At 35.2% G+C, this 16947-nt stretch overlaps 1 protein-coding gene across 1 annotated transcript; it reads left to right on the top strand.

The window, feature by feature from the left end:
• Positions 1–1352: 1352 nt before the first annotated feature.
• LOC123671260 (integrin beta-PS-like) lies at positions 1353–16456 on the top strand. Its single transcript, XM_045605008.1, has 9 exons — positions 1353–1718; positions 5214–5623; positions 5787–6037; positions 8612–8880; positions 9281–9584; positions 11879–12083; positions 13568–13855; positions 14438–14697; positions 15862–16456. The coding sequence occupies exons 1-9, from the start codon at positions 1545–1547 to the stop codon at positions 16062–16064; spliced, it is 2364 nt and encodes a 787-aa protein (XP_045460964.1). The 5' UTR covers positions 1353–1544; the 3' UTR covers positions 16065–16456.
• The last annotated feature ends 491 nt before the right edge of the window (positions 16457–16947 follow it).

Here is a 16947-nt window from a genome sequence, read left to right as displayed (position 1 = left end):
TTCTCGGCATCGCTCGTTGCGAGGCGTATATAGGTATAACATGAAATCCGAATGGACTAGTTTAGTGATGTTGATAATACTATATTTGACACGATAGAATTAAAATATAGAGCAAAACTGATAAATCAGTGAAAAAATTTTGAAAATCCATCAATAAATGACTGAGAAATATATTATTTAAATTTACGTATTTTAGCGCGGAACGTCTTTGGTCTGTGACGTCACGGCTCTTACCTGTGATCGCTACACCATAACTTACGTTTAAATACTTAGCCGCGCCAAGGCTCTGGCGCCGTTTGTAGTTGTACAGTGTAGTTTTAACTCGAGTTTTGTTTTTATGTCACCATAATAGAAGAAGGCTTCGTGAAAGGACAAAGTGACAATTTGCCTAAAATAGATATATTCGCAGTGATGGAGTTTTTTTCTTCAAATCCATCTTATGTCAGTGCAGAAATAAAAGGAGTTAAACCTTTCAAGTAAGTATCTACTTTTGAGTTTGCTTCATCATGGTTCAACTTATAATGATGATTTATTTAAAAAACGTTTCATAAACAGTTTGTAGTTGAGTACTGGTTGTTGAAGTCTATCAATGGCAAAACATATTTATGTGAGGAGTAAAAAGTAAAAAGAGAAAAAAGTAATTTATATGTATGTATATAGTAAGTTATTTCAGCCATCGTGTAACGAACAAAACACGACACGAACGGCACAAGTGATTGTACACCAATGAATTCGTAAGTACTCTGCGAATACCAGTCGTCTAGTGTGTGACGTCACGACACTTACACGTACTATGAAATTATTCTTCCAAGCGCAAATTCAAAGTCCCATAACTTTTTCATTTCTAGAGATATTTCAATGATTCTTCCACATTTTTGTTTCATTTTACTTAAATTTTTAGAATTAATCCTTAGCAAAAAAATGAAAACTAGTACATTGTGATCTTTCGAATTATTTCACCTGGAGCTCCAATATTTTTTTCTTTTGATATTTTTGGGCGCCCCTATGGGTCTTGCGTCCGTGGCAAGTGCCACCTTTGCCACGCCCTAGATACGGCACTGGTTATAATTAACGATGGAGTTGAAGAAGGCAGTTTCAGCTGCACCCTCAAAAATCCTGATTATCGAGGACGTACAGCCGGAAATGTGCGAATTGTTCATGGAAAATTTCATGAAAAACATACGGTGTTACAACCGGATTTCTGGCTACCATTAGCCCTTTTTTTATCGTTAATTGCATATCTTTCTCTTTACAATGTAATAAACATACATGAATGTTAAAATATAATCGTTATTTCACTATCAACATGAAAATCTACATTGATCATTTTTGTGAAGTAAAACTCTAATAGTCGTGCCGAAATTCACGAATAAAAATACAACTTTTAATGGAAGAATGAAATTAACGCGACTAATCTGTTAGAATTCTTTCCTGAATTTCCCAACTAGGAAATATTGACCGCAGTTTCTTAAATATGATTTGAGTGAATCAACCTCGACTTCCTCTAATTATATCACAACTCTCTGATACGCGAAATTGGGTAAATGTCTTCTGAAAATATGTCATTCGTCATTGATGTCCATCGAATAATAGTTTTTGCTGTGTTAGTTTCATCAATAGGAGTATTTTCACAAGATATTTCCGTGTGCGATTCCAAATATGATTGTGGTTCTTGTTTACAGCAGTCTGGATGCTATTGGTGTATACAACCACAACTGGTGAGCGTTATTTTGATACTATTAGTTATACAGGGTGGTCACTTTTTCAATGGGATTGTATTGGTAACTTTTAAACCATAAGAGTTAGAAGGTCGGTCAAACGGAGAAAAAGTTGCATGCATAGAAGCATTATCAAGCAGTTCAAACAAATCGAGATTATCAGGGCCGGTTATTGAGATATCATAAGAAAAGTAAATTCTGTCATTTTGATTTTTCTTTTTTTCCCACTTTATTTCAAATATTATCAAAAAATGTTACAGGAATTTTTTATTCGACAGTAAATTGTTCTCAATTTGACTTAATCAGATTTCGTATCCAACGTTTCGTGCTCTCTGGGCCACACTCAATCTCATTTTTTTCAATACGGACCTGTATATTTTATGACACTTTTCGAAATAACTTTCAATGCTGAATTCAACGATATATCGTACAATGTCATTCAAAGTTGATTTTCAGGTGATTTTGACCCTTATCCAAATTTCTTTTAGTCGGATCTATATTACATTTCGGTACCTTTAGTTTAATTAACAACAAGCAATACATTTCGATGAGAAAATACTCTTACTCATCTTGAACTAAATGAAACATATCAGAATCAAATCAAGAAACAAGTAATAATTATTTACATATTTCAATTCATAATAATTGAACGAATTATCATTTAATGAAAGAAAAATCGAATGATTATTCGAAAGTAAATGAAAATGAATGAAGTAAGTGTTCGAAATGTCCACCATTTTGTAAAATGCACTTAAGGGTTCTGGAACCCATACTTCTTATACATTTGCTTATTTCGTCTTCTTGAATACCTTCCAATACATTCTCAATCTTCTCGCGAAAAATCACTATTGTTGGATTTGTCATTTGTTCCAGAATCGAACTTTATTTTGATATCATTACGATATAAGTTTTGCAAGGCTTGGTATTCAAATCTAAAATCATTGTATTCGTGTCTCTTGACTATTTTATTAACAGCAGTTTTTGATAAATTGCATTCACTACAGATCCCACCCAAAGACAATTTGGATAAGGGTCAAAATCACCTGAAAATCAACTTTGAATGACATTGTATGATATATCGTTGAATTCAGCGTTAAAAGTTATTTCGAAAAGTGTTATAAAATATACAGGTCCGTATTGAAAAAAATGAGGTTGAGGGTGGCCCAGAGAGCACGAAACGTTGGATACGAAATCTGATTACGTCAAATTGAGAACAATTTATTGTCGACTAAAAAATTCCTTTAACATTTTTTGATAATATTCGGAATAAAGTGGGAAATAAAGAAAAATCAAAATGACAGAATTTACTTTTTTTATGATATCTCAATAACCGGCCCTGATAATCTCGATTTGTTTGAACTGCTTGATAATGCTTCTATGCATGCAACTTTTTCTCCATTTGACCGACCTTCTAACTCTTATGGTTGAAAAGTTACCAATACAATCCCATTGAAACAGTGGCCACTCTGTATAAAAAAAGAGGTAAACTCTGACTTGGTGTTAGGAATTTTTGAACGCTTGTTCAATTATGTGTCAATTACATCCTTGGTCACCAAATAAACACACCGGCAAAATTAAGGAAAATGGCAAAATTAAACGAAGTTTTTAATAGTATATTCTAAAACAAGTTGCAGAATGGGCTTCTATTCCAACACGAATGAGAAATTCGAAAACGAGCGACGAAGGAGCGAGTTTTTGAACGCTTGAGTGTTGGAATTGCTTTCTGCAACGAGTATTAGACGATATTTTCTCTATTTCAGTCAAGGTTTGTGAAATATTGTGATTTTTTTATTGTATCTTGGCAGTTGGTGTGACTGTTACAAAAATTGACAGATGACGGAATTTGAATATGAATCATACGTTTCGAATTTTGAAATAATTTACAATTACGCATTAAATTCGTTAATTATGTCTGACGAAATCGATTTAACATCACCAGAATTGGTAGAAATTGCAAATAATGTTGCAAATCATTTCACTATATCCAAATTATATTATATTGACTATTACTGACGTTTGTTGAAATTTGATAGGATTGAAAGTCAGCATAGACAACCACAAAACGAAAAATATAACTGAAAACGATGCTCTAATGCGTTCATTACAGCACTACTTTTAGAACTGTAATGAACTCATTACAACACTGAAATAGAGAAATAATTTTCTCTTGAAACCTTTAACTGAGTTTAATAATTATTATTTTGAATTGTAGCTTGATTCCTCGTGAACATAACAGTTCAAACGCAGCTTCCAGTTACTTTGGTTTTTGTTATTCACAGAAGTGAACAAAAAAAATAAGTAAGCTTTCATTGAGAATAGCCTGTGTAGTCGGAATTTTAAAAATCTGTTTTAATATTAAAACAGATTGTCAAAATTCCGATGTACAGGGTGTTGTTTCGAGGATTCAAACGATTCATAATTTTTTGTTAACCCGGACCTGGGTTTTCAAGGCGGTTATTGCATGAAGCGTTTGGGCTCTCAATTAGGAACATATTTGCCAAATATGAAGAAAATATACAGGGTGGTTAGTTTGATATGATCTCAGAAAGAAACGGGCAAAATTCATAAAACACCCTGCATCTCGGCTACGAAGACAGTAAGACCCAATAAATGGGGTATCTCCAGAACCGCCTTGGTGCCACCTATGCACCTGTGAAGTATTTCCGTTTCCCAATGAAACACCCTGTATACAGAATAGCTATTTCAAGCTTCTTGAAAACTTTCGTGTAGAAAGCTTCATCCGAACCGTAGCAAATTCAAGCATAACATCGAAAAAAAATTTCAGTGACAACAGATCCGATATGAAGTGAGTGAATATTTAGAATATTAGAAAAGAGTTACAGCAATAGAAAAGTCAAGCAGAATATCGAAAAAAAATATTATATTTCACTATTTCAGTGACTCTAGGTCCGATTCAAAATTTTGCGGGTATAAAGAGAATAGTAGTATCAAGCTTCGTGCAGAATTCCGTAATAAAAGCATTGTCAGAACCATAGATCATTCAAGCAGAATGTCGAAAATGAATACAGCTTTTGAGCGCTCATCCACTCATGCACTAATTGCACCCTAATGTACAAAACAAAAACAGAAGAGCTCGCCCTCTAGAAAATTCTCAAATCTTTTGGAGATCTCGTTCTCTCAAAATGACGTTCTATAATTCCATCACAGTGTCTGTATTTTTGAAAAATTGTGCCAGGAAAGGTCTCAAATTATAATGCTCGATTCACTGACGACGAAGCCGTTCTCAAATGTGGTTCTGTCCGTCCAGCGGACAGAACTGACGAGAAGTCAGAAACTTTTGAGCATTCGTCATTCATTGCACCCTTGGAGAGCACATAACTGGTATGACGTATGAATATGGCCTTCAAGGGTGCAATTGACGAATGAATGATGAGCTCAGAGGTCAGTGATTCCCTCATTTTATGAATATTTAAATAAATTCGACACAACATTGTATTTCATTTTTTTCACTATAAAAATAATTCCCAATTACAGAATAAGAAAAAAGTATTGAACCATTGTATCTCGAGCGACTCAAGAAACATAACATGTCCAGAAAAGGATCGAATAGACCCAAAGACAAAAGTCGATATAATCCAGAACTTGCCACTGTCGAGTACTGCCAGCAGAGTGGTCCAGATAAAACCTCAAAGGATAAAATTATCTATGAGGGTGAAAAAGACAGTTAATATCACTTTCCAGTTTTCCCTAGCCAAGGATTATCCGGTAGACTTATATTATATAATTGACAATTCATATTCAATGAGAGAACACAAGGACAAACTAGCTGCCTTAGGAAAAGAACTCTTTGAAACAATGAGCAATATCACTAATGATTTCAAAATAGGATTTGGAAGTTTCATAGATAAACAATCAGGTCCCTTTGTTTCTCAGCAGCCAGATTTGTGAGTTAATTTTTTTCTGATAGTTCTTAATCCTAATCCGTGATATAACTTAACGCATTTTTTTCATCTGGAAGAGCCAAATTTTGTCTGGGACCATCTACGCCCCAAACTGGATAGTGATACTGTCAGTAAGTATTACTTATTATTATTGCTCTGATTTTAGACTGAAGAACCCTTGTGGGATAGTTAAATGTGTCCCCGCTTATGGATTCAAGAACCATCTTCCACTGACTGAACATTTTGAATCATTTTCTAAAGGAGTTAAAGAGGCCATTTCGTCTGGTAATATGGATTCACCAGAAGGAGGTTTTGATGCAATAATGCAAGCTATTGTATGTAAAAAAGACATTGGATGGAGACCCAAGGCTAGACACCTTTTAATCTTCTCTTCTGATGCCAATTTCCACATAGCAGGTATTGAACATTTGTGGTACCTACCTAGAAAGCTCAATCAATTTAATTTCATTCTCTTCAACTTGTACATTCAAGATTGAAGGGGGGTTTCAATGCACCGCTAATTTATGATCTATTGTGCTCCATCAGAGGTGTTCTTGCCATTAGTTGTCGTAGTCTACAGCTCGTCGTCCAGTTCCAGAGTTCTAATGAACTCTACTATCTGTGATGGCTTCAAGGAGGTTTCTTCCTCACTTCAACAAGTCTCTTGTCCACAGCATTTTTTGAATTAGCTAGGGGTGACGAAGCATTCCGTCACCACGCGATCCTCAATTTTTTCCTCCTTTCCCACAGAATCTGCACTGGTAGTTTCCTGCTAGACTCATTCTCATGAAGTAATTCCTGAGGCGGTCATGTTCTGTAAGCAATGCAGTGAGAAGGTTTGGCATATTATTGCTAAGATCCAGATACTTCTTAGATCACACAAAATCAAAGTTCCATAAATACTTTTTGGAATTATCCAACGCAGCAAGATTCCGCCAGAGTGTTTCTCTTTCGGGTTTTTTCTTTCTCCTGAACTCTTTTTCGTAGTTATATTTATTATACCACAAAAAGGTTCTGGGCCAATGAAAGGAGCTTGTGCTCCTTTTTTGAAAGTGTGTTGCTTTCAATTGCCGAATACCGGTAACCTTGACTAAAAGGACCTCGTTATTTTCCCATTCCATTGTATTTTCTTCGGCACTGTATATCAGACAAATTGTATATCGCTATTTCACATTTCTTAATGGATTCATTTCCACTAATCTTCCAATTGAAATTTTCTCTCTGTGAAAAACATTTGACCAGCGGCCTAACGATAATGAGCATTGGTGCCAGCCCCGAATACACCAGTGCCAGTCCCCATCGTGGTTTTAGAACCATCTATGTACCATTTGATGATATTCTCTTCGAGAGCTGGGATTGTGGACTCCTTTGCCCAACCATCTTTTCTATTTTGGTCGATACTAGTTTTCATTATCATCTGGTCCCTTTTTCAGATTTTGAGTAATTAAGAATGTGAAATCTGAAGAAGCTACTGTGTAGCGAATCAATTTTGATTTAGGTATGGAATTAAAAAGTGATAATTCAATAACCGTCGTGTTATTTTCGATTTAATTTTCATCTGTTATACTCATGTTGATCAGCATTAATATGAAATATTGATTGCATATCAATTTGAATAAATCATATTATTATTATTATTATTATTTGAACTGGGGTCGTTTTGGTTCGGTAAGCCTTCTGGGAACTGCGACCATGCAGATCTTTTGTTCTCTACCCTACACATTCATAGAAAACCAGGGAGGTCGTCAATGACGTTAATAAAATTGACAACCTCCTTAGGGGCCTTGGCCGTTACCTCTCTGGTATCCAGCTGTTTCTGCTTCCGATCCACAGAGCCTGCAAATCTCGTCTGCTGATTTTCCCATACGGTACAAATGATGTTTGTACCGACAGTGCCCCGTCAGCAGTCCCACCATCACCCGAAGCTCGGCTCGCGACAGCTTCAGGAGCTTTTTGGCGTAGGTAGGTGAAATCTTCACGAATTTCTTTGCCTGAACAAGTTTAGGAGTGTTAGTCCAGTGGATTGTCCTGCTGTTCAACTCCCATAGCTGGACCGCAGCTTTATATTGGCCTTTTCTTATTCCACAGAAAGGCTCAGGTCTAGCAGGTGTTAACCTTGATGCACTTTTTGCAAGTTCATCAGCTTTTTCATTTCCTTCAACCCCACAGTGCCCTGGTACCCATAGTAGAATCACCTTATTTCCTCCGGCCAGTTGCTTTATGGTGTTACGGCACTTCCAAGTCAGTAGAGACCCCTGACAACACGATTCCAGGGATCTCAGCGTGGTTTGGCTGTCCGTGGTGATGTAGACATGCGCCCCCTTGAGGTTCATTTTGAGACACTCCTGGGCGCATACATAAACAGCCATTATCTCGGTCTGTAGAACCGAGGGCTCACTTCCCAGGGCTTTAAAGATCCTCAGTTTAGGTGAATAAATCATAATAAATCGTCAAGTATATGAGGAAACGTTCGAAACAGAATTTCAAAAGTTGTAGCAGTAGAAAGATTGTTTTGACAGTCAGGCAACGACAACTTCCTTCGATAACCAAAGTCACGCCTTTGTTTAAATAAATTGACTACACCCTCAATAAAATTAGAAGTGTTCCACCCAAAAGCAATTATTTCTTCGCATTATTTACAACACTTACGTGAAGTTGTGAGCTTTTTAGATCTCGCTCATTGTTGTATCAATTTCACTCTTGAAGTCCAATTCAGTACATATAGTTAAGTGGTCTTCAAGGGCCAAATTAGCCGTGAAATTTGTATAAACCCACTTATTACCCAATCCAAATCGCTATATCGATTTTGATTGGAAGATATAATATAACGCGAGATATTGGGGTTATGGTGATTTCGACATTCTGTTCAAGAATTTAGGATTTGAATACTATTCAATGAGTGAATGGCAGCTTATAATTTATAAGTAGTGATAAACCCAAATTGCAAGCTACTTCAATTTTGACTCATCTTTTTCTATTTCCCTATTTCAGGAGATGGTAGGTTGCTGGGTATTTTAGAACCCAATGATGCCAAATGTCTTATGGTCAATAATAAATATGATGGATTGAAAAATGACTATCCGTCCATCTCTCATCTAAGCAATATTGCCAAGGAAAACGATGTGAACATTATATTTGCGGTTGTAAGAAAGTTGCAGAAGATTTATAAGATGCTATCTGAAAATATTGTAAATTCAAAGTTCGGCGTTTTGGACAAGAAATCACAGAATGTTGTCAAATTGGTTGTTGATAATTATAAGGTGAGTTGATAGTTCAGCTCAGAGAAGTTTAAAACGTATTCCTTCCGAAATGTTCCAATGAATGATCCAATGAATCATAATAACACTTTTAGAAAATGACCTCAGTTTTATGTGAAGCATTTCTTCTTTATGTTTCTTTTACTGCAATATGAGCTTTTTTTTGTTAAAGCCGGGAAAAACTGTCAACATCACTGGTACTTCTGATTGATTTTGATGCGCCAAGTTGGAAGACCTAAACTAATAAGTTAGGTCCTCTAAAAAACAACTGGACGGATCTGAAAATGTTACTTCTTCGTTCCTTTTCCTTTGAAGATTAAATAAAAAACACTTACAAATAATTGTTGGGCGTTGACTGAAATCGAAAAACGATGACCACATTAAAAGAAAAGTATTTTTTTAGGAAATCGTCGGATCAGTTAATATAGAGACAAATTACTCCAGAAATATAAAAGTGGACATAATACCTCATTGTAAGAAACAGAAAGGAAATGGGTGTGATGGAGTGAAGTTAGGTGAAGTGGTGAATTTCACTGCTTCCATAACACTTTTAAATTGTGCAGATAACACTTCAACACCCACTGCTATATCCATAAAACCCAGTGGCATCGATGAGAGTTTGATACTTGAAGTTAACACCATTTGTGGATGTGAATGCGAATCAAAGACTGACAAAACTTACCAGAAGAATTCTCCTGAGTGTGGAGGTAAATTTCAGAATTATTTGTTCTCAAAACCTTTAGATCAATAAACATAGATAGGGCGAGTATACGGATTTCTTAAGATGGTTATCTGGACGATGTATGCAGCTGAATTATTATCAGTTAAATCTATTACTTCGAAAGATTTTCGGGAAAATGTGATTATTTGAATACTATATCTTTGATATTTTCCTTGATTTATGAATTTGTGATGAGAAGAATTATTCGATTTTTTTTGTATATACCTGCTTAAAAATGAACTTTGGCTTCTATAGGATCTGTCATGGTTGTTTCGAGACCTTTTGATGGTTTCAGATATTTCTTGTTATTAATTTCAAGATTTTTTGGATTAATTACAAAAATTTTATCCACGTGGAAAGTAAGAAGGGTGAATTGACTCAAATATGGTATCACAGGTTGTTCTCTGAAATATGTTCTGCTCCGTCTGTCTTTGTTAGCACAATATTCGCTTACTTTAGCACAGTTTGTGGCCGCCCTTTTATATTTCTGAAAAAATATAGTCTTGATTCTTAAAAACAACATGAGGTTTGTCCGCTTTGCTGTCTTTATCAACATTCCCTTCAATAAAAATCTCCAAACCGTCTTTACTAAGCCGCCTGTTCAATAAACAATACATGGCAACCCAACCAATATAAGGAGCATTGCCTTTTACCCTAATTGTATGAGGGATGGAATGTATTTCACAAAGACGAAAAACCACACTTTGAATAACGTGGAAGTTGTTTACACATTCAACATATGGAAAATTCCTACGATTCTGCATTCGAAACTAGTTACTGATAAATGCTTTCAGCGGAATATATGATTTCAATCCCATTTCCCATTTAGTTTTCGAAGCTTTGCATGCCTTACTGCCCTTTGTATCTTGTGGTGTGATAGGTAATCATTCATTGATCGTACGCAGTGTCTTGTGAATGTGAGAATCAGATATATTACTTACGAATTGTTCATCGGCGTCGACGCCGATATTACTGAGTAAGTAATATAATAAAAAATCCAGAAATTTATTGTAGGTAAAAATCTCTGGCAAAAAATGAAACCCTGTGGACACGACTTTAGAAAAGATTAGCAAAAAACCTAGATAAATCAAAAATTGCGAATAATCATCGGGGCAGGTGTTTTCTTTTTGTTGGGTGGGTGGTATTTATTGATACTTTTTCAGCGGGAGCGCCAAAAAATTCTTTGCTTCAGGCTCCAAAATTGCCCTGCATAGGTATGCTCACTTTATCTATGTTTATTATTCTTAAGGTATATCTGAGTCTGAAATTCTTTCTTGTAAATCTGTCGATTCAAGCTCTGAAAGAAATTGATAAGATTATTACACATCTTTAGATATCATTTAAACTTCTTCTATCTTCGAATAGGCTGAGTACCTATTCCTCATCATAACTCGTCCAATGCAGCTAAACTGTCGTTCCAGCGCTTTTGAGAGCTTCCTTTGCTTAACCTTCCTAACGGTGATCTGTCTCTGGCTACCTTCACCATTCGGACCTCTGTCATTCGGGTGATATCGCCATTTCATTCAATTTTTCTAACCAGCACCTACTCGTTAATATTCTGCATCTGGCAAGACCGTCTGATGTCTTCATTCTTTCCCAGTCTCACAATGTTCTTCCGGATATTCATCAAATTATTCTCATCTCTGTCGCTTGTAAATAGATACTTTTGCTTCCATTCTCAGATAAAATATATCTAAGATGTAAATTGGCAGTAGATAGGAGATGAAATTCCGTTATAGATTTTGAGCTTTGACGACTTAGAATCTGAAATGAGACGGCAAGCTTTCACAGCATCAAGAACAGCCTGTTCAATATTCAACAATATATTATGTTGTTCTTGCTGCTTTCATTATAAGTCCAAAGCTCTGAATTCTTATGCCCAAGTAACGGAATTTCATTTCCTGGTGTATCATCTAGTCATCAACTGCCAATTTATATCTTAGAGATGTTCTTGAAATAGTGATGCACTTCGTCTTAGACACTGATATTGATAATCTCATCGTTTTTTCTAGTATGTTAAACATTTAGAGGGTCCTTTGCAGATCATCCTCATTTTCTGCCACCAAGACTGCATCATCAGCATGGCGTTGATAGCCTTGTTCTTTCCCTATGATCATATCCATACCAATGTTAAAGAGTAGCGGACTCAATGAGTCACCTTGACGTATACCTCTTTCTATGTTTATTGGTTCTTTGAGTTAGTTGTCCACCCTTTCTAAAAACACACTGTATATGGTAAATGAGTGAATAAGATAGTTGAATAGTAAAAAAAAACTGCAGGTGACGGGGACTTGGCATGTGGATTATGCAAGTGCAAAGAAGGTCACTATGGATCAAAATGTGAGTGTACCGGAACAAGTGATGAAGAAACCAAAGAGAAAGATTGCCGTGAAGGTCCTGAATCTAAGATTTGTACTGGAAGAGGTCGGTGTAACTGTGGCATGTGCGACTGTAACACCAACCCGGAATTGGGAAGACCCTACAGGTATTAATTGTGAATTAGAACTGGGTATTATGAGTTATTTGGATATTGTATTATTCTGGGTTTGGATTTTTAATGAATTCATGAACATTTCTTAGTACCCTTTTGTTTTTAACCATCAATATCTCACCAATCCATGATTGCACAGAAAATTTAGGGGATGTTTTGAAATCTTGAATGAATTCTCTACAAGAAGTAGCTATGATATTTTTGGAAAAAATTTTTTCGTTCTCTACATCAATTTGAAAAGTTGATAAAAAGAGGGTTTTTCGAAGCTTTTTGGATAATCAAGCGCTGAATTGAAAATATCGAAAAAACATCAATGTTCGGTATGCGTTTTACAGCCACCGAAAGACCTTTTTTATCCACTTTTCAAATTAATGTAGAGAACGAAAACATATTTTTTTCCGAAAATCCAATAGCTACTTCTTGTAGAGAATTCATTCAAGATTTTAAAATATCCCTTGAATTTTCTGAGCAATCATTGATTGGTGAGATATTGATGGTTAAAGACAAAAAGGTCTTTTTCTATTTAAAGTTCGATATTTCAGCGAGAAGTGCTGGCATCGAAATTTTGAAAAAAGAATATTGAAGCTGAATGAACAAGTTATCTCTTTCATATGGTGGTTAAGTTGAAAAAAAAATTTCCAAGTCTGTAGGCCAAAAATAAAAACTGAAAAAATTTCGCAGAAATTTTAGATACTGTATTCATTAGGATTGAGCAGTACACGTTGCTTGAAAAATTTTTTCATCATAAGACCTTTAAACTATAAACTTCAAGCTTCAAAAAGCTTTTTCCTACAAGTGCTATGAAAAGTAGCGTATTCTTCATAGCTTACTCAATTTCAAAACTATGTATTGCTCATACTGTGGGAAATATTTTTTCTCACGGCACTTTGCCCACACCTCGCTTGGTAGACCAATGAAACGCAATAAATTAGCACATACTGTCAACGAAGGCCATTTTGATTTGAATCAAGTCCATTACTTGAATTATTGAAATTTGTGCAGTTGTAGGAAAAGTAAAGTGTGCAACATATGGAAAAAGTCCTTTTCTCGCTCGCGAAAAAAGTTGGACATTCCCCACTTGTTGCACAATATACTATTTTCAAATTGATATCCATTTGAAAAACCGCTAAAAATTTTAAATTTTATTTTGATCCCTTAATTTATCCCCCTAGTGTATTATGTTTCAATGATCATTTAATCGACTACATTGTCATATTACAATTCAATTTGGTGGTAGTGAAACATATATTTCACATGAACTAGTTAATAATAATTATTGGAATTAGTTCTTGTTTTAGTATCAACCAATTTTTTAATATTCACATTCTACCCGTATAAGATTTATATTTTGCTACTGTAGTTTCGGACTTTCGTTGATACTCATACAACTCATCATTCGGTACAGAGTATTACATGCATTTAGGAATATTAATTACAATCAATGAATATAAATTAATATTTATGGTAATCTGTTTTAGTGGAAAGTTCTGTGAATGCGATGAAGCGTCTTGCCTAAAGGAGAAGGGAGAGATTTGTAACGGAAAGGGCAAATGCATATGTTTATCAAATTCGAGTATGCCCATTTGTGATTGCGACGCTGGTTGGGAAGGTCCTAGTTGTGCATGCGAAAAAAAAGATGAACTTTGTATAAAAAGTGGAGATAAAAATATATGCTCCGGAAAAGGCTCTTGCAAATGTGGCGCGTGCATCTGCTCTGACGATTATTCTGGTACTTTTTGTGAAGTATGCCCGGACTGCAATAATGAGTAAGTATGAAGGACAGAGGTATCTCGTGATTATTAATTTGCATTGAGCCTGTATTACATTATGCCTTTTCTGGCCTATTTCTCAGCTGATATCTGACAGATGTCAGGCTCAAACACACTATTTCTTGCACGCTTGGCTACAGCTAATTGCAGAGTTGGAATCTAGCTTGTTTATATATAATGTATCGAATTATTGTGTTAATGAATAATTCACTAAGACCAGATAACATACATACAGAAATGATTACATAAATAGATGAAAATAATATTCATATCTTGATTAAATTGTTCAATGTGATAATAACACCGGGTATATTACTCGAAATGGCTCAACTTCGAAAGTGAAGAACCCTCGAAGATGAATGATATAATGTACTTTCCATTGACTTTCTCTGAATTATTGGTATTTGGGGGAGGAGGAGGGTTTTGCTGCAGCACCAAAGCTCCCCTAGCTGCGCTAGTGATCTTATTTATTATTTCACTTCAACAAAGATAATCGCCTTTGGAGGGATTATACATATTTATGTTGTAGAAAGAATTGAATAAAACTATTGTTTCTTTCATTCACTATTATTATTATAGGTGCAGCAAGTTGAAGACTTGCGTCGAGTGCAAGATCTTCGGGTTAGGAATTCAAGACAACGCAAGATGCATAGATGAATGCGCTGGCCATATAATAACAAGCACGAGTCAAACTGTCGAGAAAAACGGAAAGAAAGAGAAGATTTGCAGAGAACTTGATCAGGAAAAGTGCGAGATCACTTTCAAGTATATGTACGACGATTCACAAGTATTGCATGTCACTGTGCAAAAACACAGGAATTGTCCACCAAATATCTTAGGTGAGCCAGATGTTTTTCACATAGTCGTATGAAATTTTATTTTTTCAAAAATTGAAGAAAAATTAGGTGTAGTAGAAAAAATTCATTATTTTTTCAATAGATAGCTTTAGTTATCTGCATCACGCGTTCTATAAGTCCGATCGGGTTACCCTAGATTGCGTTAGAAAAATGAGATTTGTGCTATAAAAACTTTTTTGACCGTTTTGTGATTTGTTAACTCAGTTTAGTTTGAGCGGGCGTGAAATATGGACACTAGTAAAGAGAATATATATGCTATATTTTACAGTTCTTTTTCGATGAAGGCGAAAAATGTAAAAAGTATTAATGGTCCTGGTAATGCAACAGCCAATCACGCGCAATTCTGGTTTGGTCGATTCTGTTCCGGTAATTTCGATGTCTAAGACGTACCACGCACTGGAAGGCCAATTGTCGAAAATGTCGATAAAATCATGGACATTTTCAAATTCAAGAGTTAAAGATTGAGCGAAAACACCATTTGGAACTATTTGAATAAGGCTGTCTTCAAGAAGTAGCTCGATGTATGGGTTCCAGACGAGTTAACACCAAAAAACCTCATGAATCTAATTTCCATCCGGAAATTGCTGCTGAATCGCTACAAAATCGACCCAATTTTGAAGCGATTGGTGACTGGTGATGAAAAGTGGATCACTTACGACAACGTCAAGCAAAAACGGTCGTGCTCGAAATGAGGTGAGCCAGCGGAAACGGTGGTCAAGCTAGGATTGACGGCCAGGAAGATTTTGCTGTGTGTATTGATGGGATTGGCAGGGAATTACCTACTATGAGCTGCTTCCCTACTGCACAACTGTTACTTTCGCATAATTGTGTCAAATCGGGATATAAATTAAGTAGTTTTGGTTTCATCTGCAAACTTTAATGTTACCTTGTTAAGTATATTTCGCTTGAGAAAGAGCATTTTTTATGTCAACTTAAAAAAAAATTAATTATTAATTCTAGGAATCGTATTTTCAAATAATTTTCTGCATATTTATGAAAATGGTCAAACCTGACAAGAAGGATTGATGTATTTTTATAAATACTTGTAGAAATCGATGATTATTGATATTTTATATTCAACTGACCATTTAATATCACTATATTTATATATTTCAAATTATTGAATACTCTTTATTTTTTTTTTAGTGTGGATGATAGCCGTTGCTGGTTTTGTAATCATGATAGGAATTTTAACGTTGTTGATATGGAAGATAGCCACTATTCTACATGACAGAAGAGAATATGCTAAATTCATGCGAGAACAGACAGCTTCTCAATGGCATCGAGGGCAGAATCCGTTATATAAAGAAGCTACAACAACTTTCGAGAATCCATATTTCTCTAAATAACTTTATTTATAAACTTATGTACGAAAAATTCTTATTCTCATAGACGATATAGGACTATAAATACAGTTAGATAATACTAAGATATCTATTAACTACAAGTACTGGTATCTATAGGAAACAATGCGGAAATCAAGGGGTGTTCCGAAAATATCCTCCAAATACAAGAAGCCAGTTGCCTTCAATGGTCACCAGTTTAATCTTTACATATTATATCAATTGCGAGATTCAGAAATTTTGGTTAAATTTTAAAATGTAGTGAATAAAGGCTCTGAAAACTCAAATATGTCGTTAATTTTCGGTGTGCAGATGTGTTGTTTACATTTCAGTTTCCTTTGCTATATATTGCTGTGAATTTCCACATTTTCTACAATAAAATGATAAACTTCCCACTTTGAGAGTTTGATGACTTAATTGAAAACATTTAGAACCAAATTGAATTTTTTGAACAGATTGCTGTAGTGAAAATAAATAAATCTGTATGTAATACTATTGAATAAAAATAAGTTCAACAGTTACATCTGAATAATCCACAATTAGATAAGATAAGATTCAGGGTTTCATTCCACTGCGACCTTAGACTTTATGGTCTATTATGCCCCTCATCAGAGAGAGCTGTTCTCACCATTAAACTTCATAGTCTACAGTGCGCCTTATTCCAGATCAGAACTCGAGTATCTGGGATGACTTCAAGGATGTTACTTCCTGATTTTTACAAGTCACATCAGAACTCGAGTATCTGGGATGACTTCAAGGTGGTTACTTCCTGATTTTCACAAGTCACTTTTATTCATTATTATTATTTAATTTAACACATAAATGATTTGATTGAGCAAATCACCACGATTGATGTTTTATGAAACCCGCCATTATTCTCATGAGGTGC

This window comes from Harmonia axyridis, chromosome 1, assembly GCF_914767665.1.
Source record: "Harmonia axyridis chromosome 1, icHarAxyr1.1, whole genome shotgun sequence".
Classification (NCBI taxonomy): domain Eukaryota; kingdom Metazoa; phylum Arthropoda; class Insecta; order Coleoptera; family Coccinellidae; genus Harmonia; species Harmonia axyridis.
This window is presented reverse-complemented; position numbering and strand designations above follow the sequence as displayed.